The 20,409-nt window shown below is 59.3% G+C and overlaps 1 protein-coding gene across 13 annotated transcripts in view; it reads left to right on the top strand.

Annotated features, from left to right (window-relative positions):
- CCDC88C (coiled-coil domain containing 88C) overlaps positions 1–20,409 on the top strand; it is a 129,047-nt gene that overhangs the window by 70,725 nt on the left and 37,913 nt on the right. For 11 of the 13 annotated variants that reach the window (XR_014811290.1, XM_084970006.1, XM_084970005.1 and 8 more), the window contains 8 exons: positions 294–478; positions 1,138–1,219; positions 1,603–1,761; positions 9,221–9,367; positions 10,001–10,145; positions 13,181–13,365; positions 17,751–17,888; positions 19,228–20,298. Coding sequence is in view for 12 of the 13 variants with exons in the window: in XM_084970006.1 (XP_084826132.1) it covers positions 294–478; positions 1,138–1,219; positions 1,603–1,761; positions 9,221–9,367; positions 10,001–10,145; positions 13,181–13,365; positions 17,751–17,888; positions 19,228–20,298 (2,112 nt within the window). In the remaining variant the exon portion in view is untranslated. Of the gene's footprint in view, positions 1–293; positions 479–1,137; positions 1,220–1,602; positions 1,762–9,220; positions 9,368–10,000; positions 11,970–13,180; positions 13,366–17,750; positions 17,889–19,227; positions 20,299–20,409 lie in introns of all 13 variants that reach the window. The other 2 variants (XM_084970012.1, XM_084970013.1) reach the window with 1 other exon arrangement.

The raw sequence follows: 20,409 nt of genomic DNA, 5'->3' as shown, positions 1-20,409 counted from the left end.
TTCCCTGCTGTGAAGAAGGGTCACCTCTGCCCCCCGGCCCGCGAAGATAGAAGAAATTCATCAGAATGCGGAGGCCGGGGGTCTCTTCACTCACACGCTCCTTTTTGTCCCACGAAATCTTTCCATCTCTGTTGACAACCTTACGTCCTGTGCCTCCTGCTTCCTCCTGGTTTCTCCGTCTCGGCCGACCTCTCCCACTTTCTTCTTGTCCTTTGACCTTTTGGGCACCAAGTCCGGGTGCAGGAGCCCTCGGTGCCATCGCTCCCTCCCCCCCACCCCCCGCCCCGCTGCAGCTGATCGTGGACCTCACCCAGGAGCGGGACTACCTCCAGGCGCAGCAGCCGCCCAGCCCCCTCAAGTCCTCCAGCGCCGAGTCCACCCCCAGCCCCACCAGCAGCCTCTCCAGCGAGGACAAGCAGCACCTGGCCGTGGAGCTGGCGGACACCAAGGCCAGGCTGCGCCGCGTCAGGCAGGAGCTGTGAGTCCCCGGGTCGGCCCCGGGGGTTTGTTCTGCTCTTGTGCAGCGTGTTGTAAACACACATGTCTCGCCCGTGTGGCATGATGAGCAGGCGAGCTCTGACTCGGGGCCCTGCTCTGCTGCAAGTGCCGTGGCCGTTTGAACGGGGACTGATGGCCTCCCTCCCTGAGCCTGCGCACAAGGAGGGGTTCGACCCGGCCTTTAGGGCTCCTGTGTCCACACTCAGGCCCCGTCTGGGGCTTGAGTGACCACGCCTTGGTGTGAGCTTTGGCTGGATGGAGGCTGCGGCTCACCCTATCTGGTGGCTCGCTCTCCGTTTCCTGAAGCTGGTGATGCCCCTTTGCCTGTCACCTCGGGAGCTGCTGCCTTCAACCTCTCACCTGTGGGCCGTGCTCCCTGACTGGTGGTCTCCTTAACTGACCCTCCAAGGGAAGCCCACCTGGGGCCGGGGGGAGGTAGTTTGAGGGAAGGCACTGAAAACTTAAAAATGGAAAAGCATGTTTTTGAGTCCCACGTGCCAATTGCCCTCCTCACCTCCAGATGCCCAGTTCTCTTTCCTTTCCCTACTGGGGCCTCGCGGGGGGTGGGGGGGGGGGGAGCGGGGGGTTGTTCCAGACCTGGCCCAATGGGCCCTCTCACCAGACTTCCTCCCACCACAGGGAGGAGAAGACAGAGCAGCTTGTGGACACCAGGCATGAGGTGGATCAGCTGGTGCTGGAGCTGCAGAAAGTCAAGCAGGAGGTGAGCAGGATGGAGTGTGCGTGTGTGTCTGTGCACATGTGTGTGTTGCATCTGTGTCCAGGGGGCGGGGGGGCTGGGACGCCCCAGTAACCTGGCCCAGGGGTTCAGGTATGCAACACGGGAGCTTCCAGCAAAGGCCGTTTTCTTCCTGCTCAAAGGAACAGGGCCTGAGAGCAGTTGTCCGAGGATGACTGGGGCAGCGAGTGTGCGGGGGGGAGTGTTTCTTAGTGACAGCACGTGGGGACCCCAGGCAGCGGCCTGCACCTGCCACCCCTCCACCACCGAGATGTCCTGGAAAGGCTGCACGTCAGAGGCGTGGCCTTCTCTTCCCTCCCGGGGGAGGACCCCCAGGCTAGGCTGCCCTGTCTTTGCCCATCTCCCAGAACATCCAGCTGGCAGCTGACGCGCGGTCTGCTCGCGCCTATCGCGATGAGCTGGATTCCCTGAGGGAGAAGGCGAACCGCGTGGAGAGGCTGGAGATGGAGCTGGTGCGCTGCCGGGAGAAGCTGCACGACGTGGACTTCTACAAGGCCCGCATGGAGGTGAGCGCCCAGCCTCCGGTGGGGCGAGGCTGGCGGGGCTCCCAGACGCCTCTCCAGACCCTTCCTCAGCAGCACCTGCCCCCTCGCTGCTCCGTCCTTGGCGGGTTGGGGCCGAGGAGCTGTGAGATTTCCCCGCAGCCTGTCTGCTCCTCTGCCGCCCCTCCACCTCCTGGTGTCAGACGGGCGAGGGCAGGAGTGCGGTCGGCGATGAAGAGTTCTCAGTTCTTTCCGGATTTTTCCTTCTCCCGCTTGATGCCACAGCGATGACCTTTTCTATTCACCTGTCTTCTTTTTTTGGACTTCTTGTAGTTCCTATGGCTAAATCTTGCCAAGACCCGCTTCCTCGTCCATAAAATAGAATTGTACTACCTTAGGAGCTTTTTACGATGAAGGAGGTAAAAGATCTGGGGGCTGGGCCCGTGCCACCGGCGGACCCTCTGCTGGTACTGAGGTTGTGGGTAGTTGCGGCGGCGGTGGAGGGGGTGTTGAGGCTGGAGGGGGGACAGAGACCAGGACCCAGGTGGGGTCTCTGTTGTGCTGACAGCCCGCCCCGACTATCCCTGGATCCTCTTTGCTGAGAAGTGAGGAATTTTGCCGCCGTTACCAATCTCGGGGTTCGGGGGTGTTTTAATGAGCTGGCTGAGGTCAGGATGTCAGCGCTTAACTGAGAGGCCGCGTTGATGGTAGGAAACAGTCCCCAGGTCTCTCCTCGCCACCTAGGAGACTTTTGAGGGGACCGAACGCAGCTCTGGGGAGCACAGGGTCGCCCTCTCCCCGCCAGCACGTGTGCCACGGGCAGGCTGTTGGGCCCCAACGTGCTCTCTGGCTGTAGGTGGGCCCTGGGGCCCCAAGCCAGGTGGAGGCAGCTTGGGAAAGGCTGCGGTCCAGGCCCTGCTGGTTCCTCAGACCTGCTCAGGGAGCGTCTGTTTTCTGAGGAATGTTGGTGACGTGCCACTCCCCCTACTCCCCTGCCTGGGTGCCGAGCGAGGGTGGGGTGGGAGCCAGCTCTCGGCTTTGTCCTAGAGATGGTTCACTGGCCCTGCTGAATTCCAGAGGCATCCATCCCGGCACAGACAGGTTCCAGGACGCGGGTGTGCTGTGGGGCTTTCAGACCTTGTCTGGAAATGCCACCATTGGGAGAGTCAGGGACAGTCATGCAGGAATTTCCCCAGAGCGCCGCTCAGCAGCCCCTCCTGCACTCGGGGACCTCATGCCGCCCCAGAGTGGGATCACGGATGGAGGGGGCCCCACATCTCGCCCCTGCACCGTCTGCAGAGGGCATGGGTTTCAGGGTCCAGTCCCAGTCTCTGCTCATTCCTGGCTTTGTCCTAGCCGCCTCACTCAGTCACGCAGACACAGGGACCGAGCACCTGCATGGGGCCACACCCTGCATCAGGAGCAGGGGGTCCAGACACAAATGGGCCTTGCTCCCTGCATCAGGGTGCTTCTTGACTTCTAGGGCAGTTTTGCATGGGAACTCTTTTTCCTTGGGCTTAAATTTCCTGCTTCTTAAGGGAACAGCAGTATTTTACTGTTGATTGCTGATTTTCAGAGTGACATTGCCATGAGGTTAGTAACACCTTAAATTCTGCATTCTTTTCGTTCATTGCAAGAAGTAGTCCCACCCTTTCTGTCTGTGTGGAACGTGTCCTTGGGGGCAGCCAGTGACACACACGGGGCTGTGGATATTTTGCACTGGAGGCTGGCTGGTGAGGTGGGCCTGGTCAGAGAGTCCAGGTCACCGCAGAGAGGAAGCACTGTGCCCTTCTCGGATGCCCGTAGCATCCGGGCTCCGAGAGCAGCAGAGAAAAGGAGCGCTTGTGCCTTCCTTCTTGGATCGGAGCTGGTACAGCGGCCTTGCAAGCCGTCTGCAGACCCGCCATCTGCCCTGCGTGGCCAGAGGCTTTGTGTGGACCCGGAGCTCTGAGGACAGGGCCTGGGTCTCATCTGACGGCGCGCCCAGGGCCTGGCACATAGGTGGCACCTGGTAATCACCGCACAAGTTGAGTAAAAAGCCGTTGCTCAGGGATGAGAACACTTGTGGTCTCGGGGGGGATGGGGAGGAAGCATGAACTTGCGTCTCCTCTGGAATGGGGACAGGCAGCAGAGCAGACCACATTCTCAAGCATGGCCAGGAGCGTGACCATATTCTCAAGCCGGCCCACATTTGTGGACAGCACCTTGCAGAGGGCGAGCCTCCTGGTTCAGGGGAGTGACAGGCGGCCCCGGTGCCCTGCCCCAGAGCCTGTCCAGTCTCGCCGCTGAGAAACAGCTGCACATCACAAAGGGAGAGTGTGTTAGGGCCACGCGGGAGAAAGAGATAAAGGGGTTCGGGGGAAGGCAAGGTTAATTTTGGTAAGAATAATATGGAACACAAATTTCCATGTTTTGTTTTTAAACTTCTGGCGGCTTTTGTGTGGGTTCTAGCCTGATTTACATAAGGATTAAAACAGGCAGAGGAGAGAGTTCCCAATGTTGGCTCAGCAGGTTAAGAACCCAGGATGTCATCTGTGAGGATGCAGGTTTGATCCCTGGCCTTGCTCAGTGGGTTAAGGATCTGGCGTTGCTGCAAGCTCTAGCTAGGTTGCAGATGCAGCTCGGATCCAGCATTGCTGCGGCTCTGGCTGTGGCGTAGGCCGGCAGCTGCAGCTCCAGCTGCTCACCTGGGAACTTCCATATGCCGCAGGTGCAGCTCTAAAAACAAACAAACAAAAAAAGCAGGGAAAGGAGAGTGGTGTGGGCACCCTAGGTAGAGTGGGCCGTGTGGGGTGGATGCCCGGGGTGGTCCTTGACGTGCCTTTGCACAGAGCTGTCACACCCTACTGCTGTCAGGGCACGGGGCTTGCTCCCACGAGGGCCAAGTGGGAGGAGGACAGTGGCAGAACGATTGCCTGGGCGATTCCTGTCGCCGTGTGTTTTGTTATTGGCTGAAATTCCCAATAGCAAGGACAGATGTGTAAGTGCCATTTGCGTCCTGAGCAGGGTGACGACGCGGTGGGCCTGTTTCCACTCCTCTCGGAGATTTTAGGGCTTCCTGGTCCGTGCTGACTCTGAGAGAAACCGTGGTCTGAGAGGCAGAGACGTAGCAGGGCACAGCGCTGACTGCCACCCCTAGCTGCTGCCTGCTGGACAAGTCTCGTCCCCATCTGGATAAAGATGAGTGGTCTGTGCATCTCTGAGACCCTTGTGACCTGGCATCGCATGGCACATGTTCCCAAGGAGCTGATACGAGCCAGGCCCCCCCTCCACAGAGATGGGGACCCCTGGAGCCAGTCCCTGCAGTGACTGCTGGGTCGTTGGCAAGGCGTCAGGAGCTGGCTTAATGGGGAGTCCTGGGGTGGTGCACACGCACACCCATCTCATTCTCATGACCACCCCACCCCCCGCCCCCCGCCCCGAGGTGCCCAAGTTCAAGCGGGGACATGGGCTGTGGGTTTGGTCTGCCCTGCCCACCCAGGCCTGGGAGACGGGGCCTCTGACCAAGCCCCGCTCCCCACCAGAGTGCGGTTCCTGAGTCAGAAACTACAGCTTTGTCCTTTTCAGCAGGGGCGGGGACCCAGGATACATGGATGTGAGGCAGATCCTCGGGTTCGTCAAGATGCTCCCACCTTTAATTAAAACAAAACCCTCGCCGCTCCCCCCCCAGCACCCCTCCCCACTCCCTCGTCCCTCTCCAGGCCCCTGTGAAAGGAGAACAGCAGCCATGTCCTTGGTTTCCTCACCTTCTAACCCAGATCCACCCCACCCCAGATCGGCTCCACCTCCACTCACCTGAAACCAGGCTTGAGAATCACGGCCCACGATGCCGGTGCCAGGCCCAGCGGGCACTTGCCCACCTTCCCTGTGGCCACGACACCGCTGCCCTCCTCTCCTCTCTCGCTGGCTCTCCTGAGCCCCTGACTTCATCCTCCGGGGCCCACCTTGCTCTGCCCTCCCACCTGGCCTTTCTCCACCTTATCTTCTCTGCCTCCTGCCACCTTCAGCTCAGGTCTCCGCCTCGGGCCGGGTCTCCCCCATGCCGCAGACCTCAGCCCAGCTCAGGGTCAGCATGTCCAAATCCACGGTCGGTCCCCTCCCTCCCGCCCGCGCGGTCTCTAGGCTGGACTCGCCATCCTCCCACCCACCGAGGTCCTCGAGCCAGAGCTGGGTCAGCCTTGAGGCTCCATTCTTCCTCCACCTGTGCCCTCCCCCTCCCCCAGCCCCAGGTCTCTCCATCCTCCAGAGCCCGCCTGTCCCTGGCCCAGGCAGGCCACTGCAGGGCTGGCCTTCTCCGTCGTTGCTTGCTTGGTGTTATGCTAGTGCCTGCAGGAATGATGTTATCGGTATTCCAGAGTGCTCTCCCCAAGCTTCTGAGCTGGCAGAGCTGCAGCGTAGGTCGCAGATGCAGCTCTGACTTGATCCCTAGCCCAGGAACTTTCATGTGCTGCGGGTGTGGCCCTAAAAAAAAAAGCAGGGCCCTAAGATCACCTTGAGCAGGGAGGACCCCCCACCTCCAACCTCCCGTTTCCACTTGGGGCTCTGTGTTTCCTCGTAACTTCCAAGGAGTTTGGATAAAATTCAGCACACTAAGAAGTCAGAGCAAGGACAGACTCGATGCTTGGTGTGTGGTTCAGTCCACACCACGCTGCTCGCATCAGGGGAAGTTTAAAAACAGGCAGGGCCTCCGTGAAGCCTGAGAGGCTGCAGCAGAACCTGATGGGCAGGCAGACATTAGCGAGTGGCGATCCTGCCTGTGGGAGTGGGAGGTCTGCCGGCCCTGAGTGGAGTGGCCGGGGTCTCCCTGCACCTGAGGACACTGCAGGGCTGCCTTTCTGTTCCTCGGACACCTCAGGGACCCATTGGGTGCGGTGGTCCAAGTGCAGTGGACAGGAGCTGGTTTCTTTGATTCCACCCTACCTCCTGGTGTTTGGTGCTTTTGTGGGGGCAGGACGCACCCCCGGAAACTAGTGTTTGCCCGTTGTGTGGTGGTGCAGTGAACAGCATCTCATGGGGATGAGATGAGCTGGTGACAATGGGCCTCGGCCTCCATGCACCGGCTAGTTCACATGCATTACCGCATCTGATCCCACCCCAGCCTGATTATCATGCCCAGCATAGGAAGGAGGGAGCCACGGTTGGGGGGCACGTGCTTGCTTCGGGTCCCACGGCTGGTAGTGCATGTGGCAGGCCCGGGACTGAAGTGTCAACCCATGTTCCCAGTCACCTTGCAGAGAACAGGGGCAGCTCTCGAGCTGTTTGGGGACTGGCCATTGGGCCTGGCCTGTGACTTTAGAAATGTGGCCTCAGCTGTTTGCTGGGCTGGGTCAGACCTTTAAATAGCCACCTGGTTCAGCTGGGGTCAGGCCCGCAGGGGCAGGCTGGCTTCGGGCTGTCCTTCTAGGCTGAGCCCTGGGCCTGCTGTGAGCTGGGGCTTAATTTCTTGCGGATGCAGCTTCTCACTTCTGAGGTGTGGGGTGTGCAGAGCTGGCTGTTTCTGTTGCCTAAGATATGGTGGAGGTTGAACACCCCAGAAACCTAAGACATTTTTGAGCAGCAGTTGAAAGTCATCTTATTTTGCGTTGTATTCTGCCTCTGGTCGCCACTGTCCATCCCTGCCTGGTGGAAATCTCTGAGGCCTCAGAGCCTGCCTTACATGCTACCTGTGATTCAGCTGACAGGTGTTCAGTGAACACTTCAGTGAGGCCCACAAGAGCAGAAGTAGAATAGTCAGCCTCAAGGAGCTCACAGTCTGGGGTCGGAGGCCGGGCCAGCTCGAGGTTGCATCAAAGAGTGCTCCCAGGGCACTCTGGGAACCCAAGTACCTGACTTAGCAAGTGGGACAGAGGGAAAATGCAAGCACTTCTCAGAGGGCGCAATTCAGGCTGGGTTTTGGAGGTTGAGTAGGAGTTGGTTGTGAGGATGAAAGGGTGGTCTGTGCTGTGGGAGCTCTGGGGCCTGAGTGTATGGTGATACTGGGCAATGCTGCTGGCCAAGTAAGAACAGTGGGGATGGTGGCCAGAGAGGGAAGACCCGGTCTTCTTCCTGCTTGAAAACTCCTCTGTTCTCTGTGGCTCACGTTGTTATTTGTAGCCGGGACCTCTTGTCTGCATGGGCCCCTTGAGGATGGGTTGCAGGCAGCCTGAGGGCAGTGGAGAGAACACAGGTCTGGAGCTCTCTGGCTCAGGTTCGAGTCCCAGCTTCACCCCTTGCTGGCTTTGTGACTTTGGGCTCATTCCTTACCTCACCCAAATCAGCCTCTTCATCTGTTAAGGAGTCGCTGTTTCTGCCTCCCCCTCAGGGCTCTTGTGAAGAGTGAGTGGGGCAGGGACAGCGAGTGCCCACACAGTCGTCCCCAGCAGAGAGGGGGCGCCCGGGTGCATTTTGAGTTTTAATGACCAAACCCTTCACGGCTGCTGGGGTTTTGACCACAGCCCCGTCCACTGACCAGAAGGTGTGCGGTTTGCCCTCCACCGGGAACCTTGGGTCCTGGCCCGTGCAGGGCGAGTGAACTTGGAGGAGAGTCAGGAGCCCAGCCCTACTCCCCGTTGTTAGAATCCTCGAGCGAGCGGGCGGGACGGGCCTGGCACACCCCCTGTCCCCCGCCCCGGGAGAAACGCACATGTTCCCAGGTGTGTGTTCGCGAGCTGAAGGCATTCGGGGAGGCTCCGCCACCCGGCTGCCGGCCAGGGCTGAGGGCCTTCGGGGAACAGAGAACCCAAAAGCCCCCTAACTGGGTGCGGGGCAGCGATGAGGCAAAGGATCTGAATCCCTCGCCTGGGCTGGGCTGTGCGCACGGGACGGCCTCTGCAGGGGAACCGCCGTCTCGTGCCACACCCAGCACGTGCCCGACGCGCGGGAGGCCGAGGTGCTTGTTTGCGGGGTTCCCATGTTGATGAGGAAACTGTCTCAAAAAGCTCCCCGTTTCCGGGGAACCACGGAGAACTTGTTTTTCCGAGAGTACGTGGGTAAAATGTCCAGATGCGAGCTGTGCGTTGAGCGAAACCTTGTCTGAATAGCTCTTTTTTCCTGGGACCCTGATCCCTGGAATGAATGTCGCATTGAGAGCATGAGGCTCAGCCCGGAGCCCCGGCCAGACTCAGCCCCACCCCTTCCTTGTTAAAGAAACGGGGGCTCGGCGATATGTCAGTGGAGTCGCTCGTCTAACCAGACGAGGTGATGGGTGTCAGAGGCCGTTGCACGGTGGCCGCAGGCCGTACTCCCGGAGGAGGTGTCAGCTTCCCGAGTTCAGTGTTTTTTTCACTCAGGGGTTTTTTTTCCCTTCTGGTAGAGAGTCCGTGCGGCCTGACCCAGGCGAAAAGGAGGAGATGCTCAAAGTGCAGACAGAACTCTCGTGGCTGCAGCCTTATCCCTGGATTGTTGGTTTTGGTTCCGAGGCCAGAAGAGTTTTGGTCTCAGAACCCTGTCGTCATGAGTCAGGTGCCTTTATCTGATGGTTCCCATATATGATTTTGCTGCCCAGGAGCTGAGAGAAGATAATATCATATTAATTGAAACCAAGGCCATGTTGGAGGAACAGCTGACTGCCGCTCGGGCCCGGGGCGATAAAGTTCACGAACTGGAGAAGGAGAACCTGCAGCTGAAATCGAAGCTTCACGACCTGGAACTGGTATTGCAAGCTGTTGTCCCACAGACCTGTCTGCAGAGATTGGGGCAGTTTCAGGTTTATGCTGGGCCCTCCTCCGATGTTTCAGTCCCTGGGTTTGGAGCCACTGCTGACACAATAACTCACTGACTGTAGAGAGTAGCTCTCGAGGCTCAGCGGACTGGGCTGGGCACCACTTAGCACCCCCAGACAGGAGGTGACCACTGTGCTGTTGCTTTTCTGTAAGGATGAGCGTACATGTGTGTCATTTACAAGAAGGGTCCCCACTGTGCTTATGGCGTGGGTTGAGCTGCGATTCATGAGTTACTTTACAGGCTTCTCACAGCCCATCAGGCCTGACCTAGAGCCACGAAGCCGCCCGTCACCGTGGTACTTGGCTTTAACGCCCTGGGCTGTAAGTCGCTGTGTTCTGACTTCCATCAGTTAGACCTTAGGTCTCTCCTTGTCACCCAGGTTGCCAGTCAGGGTACCTTTCAGGGGCTGTAACCTCACAGCTGGGCCCTTTCCGTGCAGGAAACGGGCAGGTGCCTGGAGGCCTCTCATTCTCAGAGGATGGGGGTGGATGCCCAGGGGGCCAAGGCCAGTCCTGGGGAGTCACCTGGCCACGTCCTCATGCCTTCCCTCTTCTTGCGCTAGGACCGGGACGCGGACAAGAAGCGGATTGAGGAGCTGCTGGAGGAAAACATGGTTCTCGAGATTGCACAGAAGCAGAGCATGAACGAATCGGCCCACCTCGGCTGGGAGCTGGAGCAGCTGTCCAAGAACGCAGACCTGTCCGACGGTGGGTGGCGCCTGGGGCCCGGGAGCCGGTCTGGCTGTGGCCGCCTCCTCACCCAGGGAATGGAGCCCTTGGCGCTAAATCTTCCGTGTCAGGCCATCCATTCACCCCCAGGAAATAGGATTTCCTTCAAGTGCCATTTGGAACCGTTTCATTGCCGTTCTCCCCAAGGAGAAGATGAGGGGTCTGGCAGCCTCGGTGTCAGGATGTGAAACACAAATTAAATGTTGCCCGGTTTCCCGGTTCCCAGATGGACAGTCCCAGGAGCTTCCAGGTTACAGCACGCTGACACCCGGAGGACATCGTAGGCCGATCTAGGGATAGTTAAAAGCTCTGGATGGCAGGAAACGTCCCCAGGGGTCACTGATCTCCGCTCTAAATGTGCTGGGGGCCTGCTTGCCTCCATTCATCTGCATAATTGTGCAAGAGGGAGGCAGTCTGTTCCTTGTCTCCCTGGGTGGGGCTGCTTCGCGGCTGCTTCCCACAGGCCCCACGCCTCTCCCTCACCCTCCTGCACTTGCACCGCTGGCCCCGCACAGGCAGGCGAAGTGCCAGCCGGCCAGGGAGACGTGGGTGGGGCAGCAGAAAGCACAGCGGCAGGAAGCGTCAGCGCTCTCGGCAAACAATGGCCAGTTCCTGTGTTCAAAAATAGCACACGTGCCGCTGGTAGTGCGAGTTGTTTACTTAGCGGTGTATGGAGCGGGGTAGGGCCTTTGGGTGGTTTGGGGGTTGCTTTTTTAATTCCAATAACTGTCCTCAAGAATAATGGAAAGGTTGTTGAAAGCAGCTGGGGATGTCTTCTCTTCGAGGGGTCCCATCGGTTCCAAACCTAAAATCAGTTCATTAAACTACTAACCTGTGAGGGAAGTTGGCTGTATCTGGGCTCTGGGGCCTGTGCACTGTGCTGGGACCTGGATCACCCTGGTTCCCTGTCCTGGGAGGAGTGCACATCCACCGGGAAGGACTGCTGCCCCCTGGCGGAACAGAGAGGTAGTACAGCCTGCCTGGGACAGTCTTGGGCCAAATGAGAGTGTTTCTGTTAGAGACCCGGATGGCCTATGGGCTCTGAAAGCCTCGCCCCTTCAGACTACCCAGTAGTGTGGGCCCTTTCAGGTCAAAAAGCAACATTTATTCTTGGGTTCCAACTCCTGGTGCTTATCTGGGAGCTAAGGAACGCTGGTTTGAATGAAGGCATGATGCAGGCAGAGCTTGAATGCACTTTTGCGTGTGTGGTGTGGTGGCTTCTTGAGTCAGGAAGACCCGGCTTAAGTCCTGGCTCCTCCACGTGTTAGCTGGGTGACCTCTCTTAGACCTCAGTCTCCTTACCTGCAAGATGGGGATGATGAAGCTGCCCACAGGGGAGACAATGAAGCATGATTCCGTGCCTGGCCCGAGGGCACCGATAAAGGGCAGCTGTTCTTATTGCCACTGTCGTATTAAAATCTGTCCCATTACTCTGGTTGCCTGAGGTACTAACAGCGTAGCGCTCTGAAGTGAATTATTACATCATCGTGAGAGTCTGAGGCACTGGCTTTTATGGACGAGGAAGGGAAGCCTGTGGTCAGTTCTGTTGTTTAACCTGTAGAGCCTTAGGCAGGATTCCCCATGAGTGCAGAGTTTCAGTTCGGGGTGATAAAGTCTGGAGGTGGATAGTGCTGATGGCTGCACAACAAGTGGGAATGTAGCTCATGCCACAGAACTGTACACTTGGTGAATTTTACATTACGTGTATTTCACCCCAATTAAAAACATGTTCTTTTTTCCATGAATGCTGCCAAGGTACCATCCGAATGATCACAGGCTCTGAATAGGGGCGTTTGAGTTGAGGTTTGTGTCATTTGTTGAGAGCATTTCATGTGTTGAGAGCGTGTGTGTTTCTGTGCGTCAGCACTGGGACTGGGTCAGGGCCACGGACACTCCGTCCACCTCCACGGCTCTGCTGCCTATTGCTGCTTGGGGTCTTGGGGACATTCAGGCTTGTTGGGTCTGAACTGCTGTCCTTGGTGCATAGGTGGGACCTCAGGGGTGGCAGATGCCTTCCAGTCCTTTTGATCGCCCAGAGGGTCTGAATGCACACATCTGTCTCCCGCTTGATGTGCTCACTGTGAAAGCCCTGCCCCCGGGGGATGAATAAGCAGCAGGTGGGGGCATAGCCCTATGAGCCGCTCAAAAGGGCTCCCAGAGCTGAGTCTGTGGCACTGATGAGACAGGAGAGGGCACGACAACCCCGACCCCTTCTTTTGAGGCTTTCGCATGTGTTCCTTTTTCTCCCCCAAAGGCCCCATGACTTACCTGAGGTCACACACCTGCTGGTGGCATGAAGGGGCTAACACTCCCCATTCCCGACTCTCAGGTCTGTGCCTCCTTCGCCATTTGCATTTGAGCTGTTGGAAAGCCGAGTGGATAATCTGCCTTTATTTCTATCTTTAGCTTATATTTTCTTCTCACTTAGAATTTTTAAAGCAATTTACATATATTGTCTCTTTTTTTTTCCCAACACAATTGTGAAATTACAAAATGAAATCTCTATCCACAGGACCTTTTCCAGGGATGGCGAGTACTGGGCATACGTATCCATGGAGGCTTCTGCCACCTGTGGCAGACATAACTAGCCGATTATCGTATTCCTCCTGCTGAGCTGCCCAGACTCCCACTACTCTCAGAGCTGGGCACAGAAACTGTCGCCCTGTTGACCATCCCTCTTAGCCTCTGAGATCCTTGAGTTGTAGGGTCGGGTTAGCTGCCTGGTCAAAGCTGGGTTCCAGCAGTGAACAGTCTTTAACATCTGCTTTGGCTTCTTTATTGTAATTTGCTTTCCTCTTAAGCTCAAACAGCCCCAGCTGAGCCAGTGGAGGGACCCTAAGTGCCTGAGGAACCCTGGGGCACTGACAGCACCACGTGAAGCGGAGGGGCCCCCAGGCGACCCATGGGTGCCCGACCCAGGCCGTGGGGACCTGACGGCCCCATCTCAGAGTTGGAGGCAGATGGTGGAAGTGGAGGGGCCGGGAGCCCCGGCCTGACTCGGCTCTGTGTTTCAGCCTCCAGGAAGTCCTTTGTGTTTGAGCTGAACGAGTGCGCCTCCAGCCGCATCCTGAAGCTGGAGAAGGAGAACCAGAGCCTGCAGAGCACCGTCCAGGGGCTGCGGGACACCTCCCTGGCGCTGGAGGAGAGCAGCCTCAAGTGCGGGGAGCTGGAGAAGGAGAACCAGCAGCTCAGCAAGAAGGTGACCATGGCCGGGGCGGGTGGACACCCCTCTCCCAGCCCCGTTGGCCATATGGCGGCTCGTGGGTGGCCAGGCGAGGCCGTCAGGTGTCCGTGAGGACGCACAGCTGGGAGAAAAGCAGAGCCTGAGCCGGTTACGGTAGAGCAGCAGGAGCAGGTCATTGAGAGGAGTCCTCAGGTGCCTGGCCTGTGCCTGCACCGCCCTGAGGGCGTGTCCCCGACATGAGCTGACCTCTCTGTGCCTCGTCTTCATCTGTGAGACGGGGTTCATGGGCTCCCCCGCAGTGGCTGTTGGGAGGACGGCGTGCGTGAGTGTGTGCAGGGGTCTGGTGAGTAAGCCTCAGTGGAAAGAAACCAGCAGGCTCTTAGAACGCACGGGCCGGGCGTGGGGGAGGAGGCGGTGCTGTGAGACACGCCCACACACGTCGTGGGGGCATCCCTGGGCCACCTGAGGGCACTGCTGGTGGCGGGACAGGATCAGCACGCACACCTTCCTCGGTCTGTGGGATGGGGCAGAAGAGATGGCCGAAGTGTGTTTGCCTTTCGGGACAGTGGAACCCAGACATCTGGGTGAACAGGCAGAGGCTGAAAGACCAGTCTTCATTCTACAGCTCTGAGGACCCCCCATTCACATGGAGGGTTGCGCCTCGGGTGCAAGAAAGGGCCATCGGGACTGCTTCCGTGTCTTGGTCACTCTGGGTGATGCTCCGATGGCACAGTTGCACTGGGGGCTCTGAGCACCCCAGCGTGCTGACCACCGTGCAGGCCCACTGCTTTTGGGGTCCCACCTACCTGGGAGTCCTGCTCGCGTCATTGACCTTGGCTACACTGGCAGTGGCGGGGGTGGGGGGGACACGGCTGCAGGCAGGGACCTGGCTCCCTGGTCATTTATCTCTGGTTGAGGCTTGGACAGCCCCTCCTGCAGACTGCCTCTCACGTCCCCTCCTGGGACCTCCCAGGCTCCATTACTCACTCTTCTTGTCTTTTGAAGCATTGTGTGCCTGGCAGCACTTTCGCTGACAAATACTTGGAACTGTCCTCGTAGGACAATAGCTAACCCCCGCCCCCACCCCGTCTCATGCCGTGTCTTTTGATGCAGAGCAGCGTGGGGAAGGCAGTGAGACGGGTCGAAGGTCTTTAGACTCACGTGGGCCTAGCATAGGAGATGTCTTTATAAATGGCAGTCCAGCCTCAGCCAGGAGAAAAAAGAATCAGCCTTTCGAAGGATGAGAGCCGTCCACTCCGCGGGTCCTCACAAGGCTGCCGCAGGAAGCCCTCAGTGTAGTGGCGCCGGCCCGGCTCCCGGCTGGCCTCCGAGGGGACGGGTGAGCTTTTCGCCTGCCCGGACAGGACAGCAGCAGGTGCTGCCCGCCCAGCGTTACTCCTCAGGTCCCACCCTCCAGCTTCTTCTCAGGATCGGTTCCCCGGAGGGAGGTGCCACCGTCCCCAGTCCCATCCTGTGTCCAGTGCTAGGAGCCCGGGAGGTGGCCCTCTGCCTTCCAGAGCACCTCTCCCCGTCCTGCTCAGCCTGCTGGCGCTTCGGCTTTCACCCCCGAGATGCTCCCTAGTGTTGCGTGGGTGGACACTCAGCCCCAGCAGGAGAGCTCTCTCACCTCCAGGCCCCTTGGACCCTAATTCAGCTCAGCTCATCCTGAATTTCTGTTTTCCAGCCTCAGCCATCTCACCTCCTTGTCCCCTCCCCCCGTGGTATGTCTGGGCACCAGCTGACACTCCTCAGTCACCTGGGCTCCCAGACTTCCTGGTGCCAGCCTGGCTCTCCCACCACCCCAAGCATGGCCCAGGCTGCAGGCTGGCTTCGGTCTGGCTTCGGGCTCCCGAAGTGAATATCCTTCCCTCTAACCTGCCAAGCTTCTGTGGACCTTAGAGAAGCTGCCTCCTTCCTGTGACCGTAAATCTGCGGCGATGTCATAGAGCTGATTCTTTGAGCCAAGAAATAAAGAATCCTTATTTGCAGAGGAAGAGGGACTGCCTTTGGGGTGCCTATTAGTAGTGAGAAGGCAACAGCAGCCAGGCCTGAGAGGCGGGTCCCTGGCGTCCACGTGCCCTGGGAGCCCAGAATTGCATCTGCCCCCGAGCCAGGTGCTTCAGGAAGGACAGAAAACCTCTCAGGGCCGGAAGGGCTGCAGCCGGCCTGCGTCTCAGCCCAGCAAGTTCACCGCAGGGACACCGAGGTCCTTTAGGGATGGGCTCTGGTTCCACCGCAAGAAGAACCAGAAAGTCGGGGGCGAGGGGTGGACACGAGGAAGTCATTTCTTGAGACTAGAAGCAGCCCCAGTCAGCAGTACAGAGGTTGGAGTCACGGCTTTCTCGGGGCGGGAGCCACAGGGATAAAGTGGCGACGGTAAGGATTCGGGTGAGCAGCAGGCTCCCTCCGACCTCGAGTGAGGAGGATTGGGGGTCAGCCCGTGGGCACGTCCCAGCTCCGCTCCAGCATCACCGTGTGGCCTCGGACAAGTGGCTGAGCCCCTCTGGGCCCGGCGCTCCCTTGAGCCTGAGGGTTGTGGTTATAACACCTGCTTACTGCCTTTGCTCCTCACGGCCGCTCTCAGGTGTGGGCAGCCCCGTCGAAGGCACTCGCAGTGCCCTCCTGAGTCCCAGGCCTCGTACTGGCAAGTGGGGCGGACAAGGAAGGACGAGGAGGATATTGTTGCTTCTGAGACAGACGCGGGCGGGGTTATAGCACGTTTTCCTGTTGGCCCCAGCCAGGTGGGGCTCCTGCCTCCAGGTTGGGGCTTCCCAGCCTGGGGAAGGGGCTGAGGAGCTGACAGCCTGACGGGAGAGGTGTGGGTCTGGCCCACCTCTCCCCGCTGGCGGAGGAGGGAGCTTGCCCGCCACTTCCTCCTGTGGAAGTTGGGCGCTCCCAGGCCTGGGAGACGGGAAGGCAGGGCGCCTGAGCCAGGATCCTTCCAGGAGCTCTGGAAGCCTCCCCTGTGAGGCCCCGGCCCCAATGGGCCGAAGTGGAGCAGGCTCAGCCCTGCTGTTCACAGGGGTCCTTGGGCCTCTGGGGGTCTGATTCTCCAGGTTCTGATTGGTGGTCCCAGATCTTTCAAAGTGTCGAGAACCATCTGGTCTCTGCGATCCATCTTTTTAGAACAGCCATCCTGAACCAGCCCATCCGGTCACCTAGGACCGTGTCAAAATGCAGACCAGCTGGTGGGAAGCTCTGTGGGTGGTGGGACCCAGCGAGCATTGCCCCCCGAGAGGGTCAGTGAGCATGGCCGCCCCCACCGCCCACCAGGCACGTGCTGAGCACCATACAGCGGAGGAAGCTCGCGAGGATGCTTGCTGCTGGTCCTGCAGCTGCTTATGCTCATGTCATTGGGAGGGAGGGACTGGGCTCCAAACCCTTGTCGCGGTGACACCAGAGTCCTGCTCTTTCCCCAATTCCAGTCCCCTGGGCTGAGGGGTTTGCTGTCGACAGGAAGGAACAGCAGCCTGGAAGCCCTCCCCACGTGGACAGCAGCATAGGCGTTGCCCAGGAGCCCAGTCTCGGTCCCTGCCCTGGACCGACTGAGTCAGAATCTGCGTCTGCCGCGCTATCCAGCTGTTAGGCAGGATAAACTAGGGGCTCATGTGTTGGGAAGGTCAGGCTGCTGGATCCCAGCAGAAGAGCTCGGGTGGTTGTGCAGGCCTGGGGCAGGCAGCAGCAGTAGAGCAGCCCAGGTTGAGAGGACAGGACTTGGGGACAGTTTTACTGGAAGGTGAAAGAGGAAGGAGGGACATCAGAAGGCCCCTCTGAGCAGCCGGGTGAATAGGAGTGCCACCAAGTGAAGTCCTCGGTGTGTCCAGTGGTGGTGGCCCTGGGCATGTGGTCCGACCCTCAGGAAAGCAGGCAAGGCCTGAGATGGGAGCAAGGGACCCAGGGCACTTGGGCACATGGCAGTGAGGGGAGGTGGGCTAAGAGAAGCTGACCCTTGGTGCCCTTGACCTTGCTTTTCCACGAGCTGGAAATGCAAGTTGTAGGTTAGGAGCTGAGGGTCGAAGGTGTGGGGAGATCCCTTCAGAGTAAGGCCTGGACATTTTCCCTTGAGAAAGGGTCTGTTAGGGACTTCCCATTTTGGCTCAGTGGGTTAAGAACCTGGCATGATGTCTGTGAGGATGCGGGTTCGATTCCTGGCCTTGCTCTGTGGGTTAAGGATCCAGCGTTGCTGTGAGCTGTGGCGTAGGTTGCACGTGTGGCTCGGATCCAGTGTTGCTGTGGCTGTAGCTCCAATGTGACCTCTAGGCTGGGAACTTCCATGTGCTGTGGGTGCGGCACATGCGAGAGACTCAGTGTGTTTTGTGGGACTGAGGGGTGTTTTGTTTTAAAACCTGGTTTATTTTGTGAAGGTAACTGTTGCACGGCCGGGCCTTTTGTCTCCGCAGATCGAAAAGTTACAGACCCAGCTGGAGAGAGAGAAGCAGAGTAACCAGGATTTGGAGACCCTGAGTGAGGAGCTGATCAAAGAGAAAGAACAGCTGCAGAGCGACATGGAGGCTCTGAAGGCTGACAGAGCCCGGCAGGTAGGTGCCTGCAGAACCGATGCCTCTCCTGGAACCCCTGTCTGCAGGAAGGAGAGGCCTTAGCCATTTCCTGGTCATTTATCAGGGAAACGTGGATCACCAGGTACCCCGTCTAGCTGCGGCTGGAACCGGCAACTCTCAATCAGCGGTGGGGGCAGGTCGCCTCCCAGGGGACATGGGCGATGCCTGAAGACAATTTTGATTGTCATGACTTGGGGAGGAGAGAGGAGCTGCCCTTGGCATGTGGTGGGTGGTGGCAAGGCCAGGGGTGCAGCCAGACGTCCCACAAGATGCAGGACAGCCCCGCCCAGCAGAGTGATCCGACCCCAAACGTCCTGCGCATCACGCTGAGCCCCTAAGGTTTATTAGCCTCACACCGCAAGATGTCCCGCTAGCAGGCACCCCAGCGCTGGTGCGAGGGCTCTGTGATGCCACCCAGGGTCAGGCCTCTCCTCCCACGCAGCTGGTCTTGGCCGTGGCTGCTGCGCACCGCTCAGGGAACGGGAGGGAGAAGGTGGCGGCAGAGGGAGGCTGGGGTATCAAGTCTTTGAGTGTTTTCAGCCTCCGAAGTAGAGAAAAAAAGGGGGTGGAGCTGGTGCTGCGTATGGTGAAAAAACAGGCAGGGCCCCTGCCCAGGCGCGGCTTATGTAGAGGGCAGAGTAACAGGCGGCAAGTGGCATGATTCCAGACGTGCGCCACGGGTGTGGGGGTGGGTGCGTATAAACAGAGACAGCGCTGCTGGGCCCGGGGCTGCCCAAGGGGCGAGCCCTGGGAGATGAGGAGGCGCCGCCAGGGCTGAAGCCCAGGGAGGAGGAGAGGGTGTCCAGGGCAGAGGGAAGACGGTGTGCGGAGTGGACTGGGAGGCGGTGGGGGGGAAGCCCACAGGCGGCGGCAGCCGGGATAACCTACCAAGGAAATCACTTTCATTGTCTTAAGTAAGACGGAGAGATGGACTTGATGTTTCTAAGTCATCCTGGCTGCCATGAGTGTTTGAACTGAGCTGTCTCCATGGGAATCTCCATGTGCCCTCTGCCTTGGGTCCTTAGTCAACCCCTGGGGGAACATGAGACCTTTTTTTTAAGTTGGAGCATAGTTCAGTTCTGGGGTACAGCACAGTGATTTAGATACACACACACTGTTTTTAAAATTCTTCTCTGTTTTAGGTTATTACAAGGTATTGAGTAAGCTCCCTGTGCTATGCTGTAGGACCATTAGGACGTTGCGGGGTACACGGTGGGATGGTCTTATGGGGCTTACAATTTAGTCCCCCAGTTTGGCCCCACGTCACTAAAATATACCCATGCAGTGGCCTGGGTCTCTCCCATCATGTCTTCTGCAGATCAGAGACCTCGAGCAAGAGAAGGACCATCTCAACCAGGCGGTGTGGACGCTGCGGGAGAGGTCACAGGTCAGCGGGGAGGCCCGCGTGAAGGATGTGGAGCAGGAGAACAGGGCCCTGCAGCAGAAGGTGGCGGAGGCCGGCGGCCGGCTGAACCGCCTGGAGCTGGAGCAGCAGCAGCTGCAGCGGGCCTTGGGGCAGGCGCAGGAGAAGGCCGGGCGGGCCGAGGAGCTGGAGCAGGAGCTGCGGCGGCTGGAGGAGGAGAAGGGGCAGCTGGCGCAGAGGGTGAGCTCCCTGCAGGCGGCGGGTGAGCGGGCGGACGGCCTGGAGCGAGAGAGCCACGGCCTGGCGCTGGAGAACCGGCAGCTGCGCAAGTCGCTGGACGCCCTGCAGAACGTGTCGGTGCAGCTGGCGGGCCTGGAGCAGGACAACAGGCAGCTGGACGAGGAGAACCTGGAGCTGCGCCGGATGGTGGAGGCCATGCGCTTCACCAGCGCCAAGATGGCCCAGATGGAGCGCGAGAACCAGGAGCTGGAGCGCGAAAAGCAGGAGCTGCGGAAGAGCGTGGAGCTGCTGAAGGCGCTGGGCAAGAAGTCGGAGCGCCTGGAGCTCAGCTACCAGAGCCTGAGCGCCGAGAACCTGCGGCTGCAGCAGAGCCTGGACAGCGGCGGCCAGAAGGCGCAGGCCCTGGAGCGGGAGCTGGGCCAGCTGGAGGCCGAGAACCAGGCGCTGCAGCGGGACCTGGAGGCCCTCCGGCTGGCCAACCGGCAGCTCGAGCGCTCGGACAAGGAGCGGAAGGCGCTGGAGCAGGAGGTGGCCCAGCTGGAGAAGGACAAGAAGCTGCTGGAGAAGGAGGCCAGGCGGCTCTGGCAGCAGGTGGAGCTCAAGGACGCCGTCCTGGACGACAGCTCGGCCAAGCTGTCGGCCGCCGAGAAGGAGAGCCGCGCGCTGGACAAGGAGCTGGCCCGCTGCCGGGACGCGGCCGGCAGGCTGAAGGAGCTGGAGAAGGACAACAGGGACCTCACCAAGCAGGTCACCATGCACACGAGGACGCTGACCACGCTGAGGGAGGTGAGTGAGGGCAGATAAGGTCTCTGTCGTGGACAGCCGGGTCTGTGCGCTGCAAGGCGGGTGCTTCCAGGACAGAGGCTGGGATGGGGTGAGGCCCCTAGATCGTGTCTC

Source organism: Sus scrofa, chromosome 7, assembly GCF_054392235.1.
Source record: "Sus scrofa isolate SSC_HxYL_T2T_F1_AM1 chromosome 7, Sscrofa_HxYL_maternal_Yorkshire_Landrace_v2.0, whole genome shotgun sequence".
NCBI classification, from domain to species: Eukaryota; Metazoa; Chordata; class Mammalia; order Artiodactyla; family Suidae; genus Sus; species Sus scrofa.
This window is presented reverse-complemented; position numbering and strand designations above follow the sequence as displayed.